At 41.2% G+C, this 5,763-nt stretch overlaps 1 protein-coding gene across 1 annotated transcript; it reads left to right on the top strand.

Annotated features, from left to right (window-relative positions):
• The first annotated feature begins 1,715 nt into the window (after positions 1-1,715).
• Positions 1,716-3,376, top strand: LOC127785610 (uncharacterized). Its single transcript, XM_052313005.1, has 2 exons — positions 1,716-2,261; positions 2,374-3,376. The coding sequence occupies exons 1-2, from the start codon at positions 1,929-1,931 to the stop codon at positions 2,944-2,946; spliced, it is 906 nt and encodes a 301-aa protein (XP_052168965.1). The 5' UTR covers positions 1,716-1,928; the 3' UTR covers positions 2,947-3,376.
• The last annotated feature ends 2,387 nt before the right edge of the window (positions 3,377-5,763 follow it).

Below are 5,763 nucleotides of genomic sequence, written 5' to 3'. Positions count from 1 at the left end.
GCCGTAAGCTGTAGGACTGGCTACCGAACAGGTCCGATGAATTCTAGAATTTGATGTTAGGATTTTAGGGGCTTCGTTGTTAGGCCCTGTTTTGTTAAGTGGTGAAAAGTTGCTGCGTGTAACATTGGATATATGGACACATATTTGAAGTATTAAACGCAGTCTAATAACAAAACAAATTACAAATTCCACATGTAAACTGCGAGACGAATTTATTAAGTCTAATTAATCTGTCATTAGCAAATGTTTACTGTATCACTATATTGTTAAATTATGACGTAATTAGGCTTAAAAGATTGGTGTCGTAATTTACGCGCAATCTCTGTAATTAGTTTTTTTATCTATATTTAATACTCTATACATATGGCCAAACATCCGATATGACAAAGTAAAAACTGAAAAGTTTTTGTTTCGGAACTAAATTGTCTAGTTCTCCTTAGCGACTGTTAAAGAAGATAAAGTAAAAACTTATAGCTAATCTATTGTTAAAACTCAAACTTTAAATTCAAATTCACTTTGAGTGAAATGCCAGCGAAAGTCCATTGGAAAGATCGTGCTTGAATTCATAGGCAGACCTTAGTTGCCCTGGCTTGTTGACCTACCAGTGCTACCACAGTACAAAGTATAACACGTTGAGGCCGAGTTTAGATCTGGAGTTTTTCTTCAAACATCCAACTTTTCCATCACATCAAAATTTTCTTACACACACAAACTTTTAACTTTTCCGTCACATCGGTCCAATTTCAACCAAACTTTCAATTTTAACGTGGACTAAACACACCCTGAATCTGATCGTTTGAGCTTTATTTTTTCAGGGGAATCGAGCTTTGGTTAATAGGCCGTCGAGAAAAGGAATGAAAAAACTAAAGTAATGTATGGTTATATTTGTATTATCAATGGTTTAACATGCAAATCTGCAGAATAAACCACGATGAAGAAAGTACAAATCAATCAATTATAAAGTTTTAAAATTTAATTTTAAATTTTGGCTGAAATGAAGAGAGGCTTTCCTAGCTTCGTCATTAAGCTACTACGTATTTCTTTCCTACTACACGAGTAGTACGAGTATACAGCCAATGCGTAATTAAGGTCAAATTCATCTTAAATACAGAAGTAACTGAAATTACTATTTTCCATACACCATCATCTATTTTTTTTAAACACCACAGAAGGTATTGCAATTTGCACATGCCAAAGTACAGAAAACAAGCTGCTACTGGAGTACCGTATTTTTTTTTCTAAAAAAGCATCAAGTTATATGTAACTAAGGCCTGGTTTAGTCCCCAACTTTTTCTTTAAATTTTTAACTTTTCCATCACATCAAAATTTTCCTACACACAAACTTTTAATTTTTCCATCACATCGTTTTAATTTCAATCAAACTTTCAATTTTAGCGTGAACTAAACACACCCACTCTAAGAGTGAACAAATCACTCTTAAAAACTTATCCTCTCCATCCAAAAACTCCAATCTAATTCAAGATAGAATATATACTACTACCTAATCCTATGAATATGTCCAGATTCATTAGATGGGTAATATCTCATTTCAACTGTAGATTGAGTTTTTTTTTTACGGAGTATATACCCCACCTATCAGATGCCATACCGCCATGTCAGACCGCATGCGGATAAGAACGTCCACGTCGGATGCCACGATGCCATTCCTGCCACGTCAGCGTCCCCCGCTCCTATACTCCTTTAAAACCCGGTCCCTTCTCCTCGTCCTCTTCCCCCAAAATTCCACAACAAAAAAACGCCCCCAAAAAAGATAAAAAAACCCTAACCTCCGACCGAATCATCGCCACCCTCCGCCGCCGCCGCCGTCCGCCGTCTTCGGCCATGTCCCCGTCGATCGCCGCCTCCCAGGATCGCGTCTCCCGGTGATTACTCCCCCCGCGCCCTCGTCTCCATTTTCTTGTGCTGGTATGAGGGCCGCCGCCGCCCCCGATCCGTCCCCGGCGCCGGCGAGGTCGATGCTGAAGCGGCTGTTCGATCGCCAGCTGCTGCGCGTCTCCCCCGCCGAGCGGATTGTGGCGGTGGGCGGGGGGGAGAAGGATGAGGTGGAGCCGAGCTCCGTGTGCCTGGATGGCATGGTGCGCAGCTTCTTGGAGGACGGGAGCGGCGTGGGCGCGGCTGTCGAGCGGGCTGGCGGCCATGGCGCGCGGCGCTGCAACTGCTTCCATGGCGGCGGGAGCTCCGACGACGACGACGACGAGGACGACGCCGCCGCGTCCTCCGACGTCGCCGAGACGATCAAGGTAGGTGGGGTGGGCGAGGAGGAGGAGAACGACTTGTGGTCTTTTGTTTTACTTTTCTCCGGTGGCCGCGCCATGGCGTGCAAGGACACTGACCTCGCCGCGTGTCGTGCAGGGGCTCGTGCACTGCGCCACGCTCCGGGAGCGCAACCTCCTCGCCGACGTCTGCGGCCACGTGGAGCGGCACCGGGCGGGCGGGGCGAGGAGGCGGGAGCTCCTCGGCCTGGTGGCGGCGTCGCTCCGCGCGGCGGGGCACGACGCCGCCGTGTGCGTCTCCCGCTGGGACAAGTCCCCCACCCACCCCGCCGGCGAGCACGCCTACGTCGACGTGCTCCTCCCGCCGGCCTCCGACCGCGGCGCGCGCGAGCGCGTCCTGGTCGACGTCGACTTCCGCTCCGCCTTCGAGGTCGCCCGCCCCACCAAGGCCTACCGCGCGCTGCTGCAGCGCCTCCCCGCGGTGTTCGTCGGCAAGGACGACCGCCTCCGCCTCCTCGTCGCCGCCTCCGCCGACGCCGCGCGCGCCAGCCTCAGGAAGCGCGGCCTCCACCTCCCGCCATGGCGCAAGCCCGAGTACATGCGCGCCAAGTGGCTGTCCCCCTACGACCGCGAGCCAGCGCCGCCCGACGAGGCCTCCGCCTCCGCCGCCGCGGCCGAGGTCGCCGGAGAGGAAGCCCCCGCCGCCGCGTAAACAAGAGGTGCCGCTTGGAATTTTCAACCTTCAGGAGGGCCTAAATGCAAAGTTAAATTTCTTCGATTTTAACACTTTTTTTTTTGGGGAATCTCGAGTATTTTGGGGAGTGAGAAGAGTATGTATTACGCGAAATGGAGACAGCAATATGTAGTGTAGTTTTAGTATTAGGAGAAAACAAGAAGTACAAAAAAAAAAGCAGAAATCTTTTGGTTAGGATCAGATCAGGTTAGCATCCACTTTTGGTCCCAAATTAAGCCTATAATATTTCATAAGTAGTAGTACTAGCTAGAAGCTTGATCATGATAGTATGGTGAGATTATGGCCATTAGGCTCCTGTTTGTTTTCATTTTTGTAAGCAAAATGTTGCCCAGCAGACAAGTTGAGGCGAGAGATGAGTACATCATACACGGAGCTTTTGATTTTGATTTGGATTTTGAGTTTTGATCCCCACAAATTAGAATTGTGCAATATTTTGTAGGATTATATGTTTAATATATACATGTTTTATGAACTGTTTGGAAATGAGCACTTATATTATGGACAAAGATTTGTATATAATGTTTGGAGGAAGACCGAATTGGAGGGTATGCTTCCCATTTAAAACCTCTTGAGTCTGAATCTTTTCAGACAAATTCACGCCTTCGTTAAAAAAAGGCTTGATTTTTTTGTTTGGCTTCCTGGATATAATAATCTACTTAAATTGAAGTGATTCGTGTAAACTTTACTGTAGTATGGCTCGAAGTCAAGCTGGTTTGTGGTCTTTCTCTCAGTTTCTAGAACAGTCTCTAGTCTTGGTTTCTTTTTTTAATTTAAAAAAGAGAACAGTTTTAGATAACGACGAAGAGCAATAGACGCAAGATAAACACATGGATATTATCATATTACTCCTTCCGGAATAATAATACTTGTCGTTTTAGACAAGGGTGAGGTTAAACTTTAGAATCTTTGATTATGAATCATTTTTAAAATATTTGTCTTTCAAATATGGTGACTATATCTATAGATTCGTCTTAAAAAGTACTTTAATAAAATAATATATTTGTTAACACTTTTTACATATTATAATAGAAAATAATGGTCAAAGTTGTTTTTTTGAGACCGTGCCCTTGTCCAAAACGATAAGTATTATCAATCCGGAGGGAGTATTAGTTTTCATTTGGTCAAAATATATTACTAACAAGGGAAGATTTCAAACTGTTGACCATACATATATTTATCATTCAGAAAAGGATGTAATAGAAGTTATAGCCAAAAAGAAAAAAGAAAAAAACTGAATCCTCTCACGATCAATAAATTACTAACGGAGTGTTTCCCCCCACTAATAATTCAAGGTAAGTGGCTGTCTTATCACCTAAAAGGAATATGCTTTATGTGGTGAAAAAAAAAGGAAAAGATATTCTCCATCATCTCTCTTAAAAAGTTAAGAATAGATTTTTAATACTACTAAAATTCAAGGTGGTTGTACAGTGGAAGCAACCAGGTGCCGGTTGTTGCAAGGGAGACAAGGGCAAGTGGCAGATATAGGATTTTTATTTTCTTTAGTTCTTTCTGTTCGTTTTGTGTGCCAAAAACTTAAAACCAAATCTGCATGAAAAGATTATCTGCAGAGGTTGGTTGGGTTGGATTAGAGGATGGACCTGTAGGTTTGATAATTAATTGCCATTTGTTTATCCAGTAGGACAATCTTGTTCTAGAGGATTCTCTGTGGAGTTTGGACTATGCCAATTCTAGGGAGTCAGACAGATGGATAATGCCAAGCTTTTTAAAGAAAAATTACAATTTCTACAACATAAAATTAGTTTTATTAAATCCATCATTAAATATAGTATATCTGCTTTGTGTTTAAAATGTTACATTTCTCTATAAACTTTATTAAGTACAAACTCGAAACGTTTTATAATACGTAATGAAGGGTGAGCTCTTTTTTTTTCCATTGAAGACTGATAGGGGAAAATGATATGAAAAGAAAGATGGAATTATAGACCCTTTTTGCCCAAATCTTATTTTAACATTTTACTCACTTCATCCAAAATAAATTTTACACATGACAACCTACTACTCATCTCGCATAGAGTACAAGAAGATTTTTAGGGTGAACAAACCGTAGTACTCCCTCCGTTTTGAAATAAAACGATCTAGGATGAGATGAGATATATCGTAATATAATGAATCTAGACATTGTCTAGATTCGTTATATTAGGATATATCCTATCCATATTCGTTATACCATGATATATCTCATCTCATCATGAGTTGCTTTATTTTGGATTGAAGTATTAGAAAGGAACTAAAAAATGAGAAAAAATACAGCTAGTATGAGGCGGAGGGGCCCTTTTGATTCACGGAAATAGAAAAACTAATATTTTAATAGAAATGCAAGTGCAAAACAAATGATTGCAAATATAATAAACAAAAATAACCGTTTGATTGGAACACACGAATAATGATAGATAGACTCAAGAGAAAATTTCTAGGAGGTTGAAGTTCTTGCTAAATTTCCTTCAAACTATCTATATGATTGTCCGTTCCATAGGAATTTAAAGAATATGATATGATTCAATTCTTTGTTTCAAAAACCTTCATAGAATATTTTTCTACTATAGAGTTAAAATCCTTCAATTTTTTTATCTTTTCCTCCAAATCAGGCCCCTTTGATTCAAAGGAAATTCATATGAATTTTTGAGGATTTCATTACTATAGTAACTTTTCATATATGTCCTTTTGAATTAAAGAAATGAATACTATAGAATTCTAATATATTACCTCTTCCCATATAAGTTTTAGAAAAAAAATTAACATGAGCTAAAAGCTCCT

This window comes from Oryza glaberrima, chromosome 10 (genome assembly GCF_000147395.1).
Source record: "Oryza glaberrima chromosome 10, OglaRS2, whole genome shotgun sequence".
NCBI lineage: Eukaryota > Viridiplantae > Streptophyta > Magnoliopsida > Poales > Poaceae > Oryza > Oryza glaberrima.
The sequence above is the reverse complement of the archived record's forward strand: the minus strand, read 5'-3'. Positions and strand labels throughout refer to the sequence as shown.

Coding starts and splice junctions, on each gene's coding strand:
- LOC127785610 (XM_052313005.1), top strand. CDS start 1,929: ATGAGGGCCGCCGCCGCCCCCGATCCGTCCCCGGCGCCGGCGAGGTCG. Junction 2,262..2,373: donor ACGTCGCCGAGACGATCAAG/GTAGGTGGGGTG, acceptor CGTGTCGTGCAG/GGGCTCGTGCACTGCGCCAC.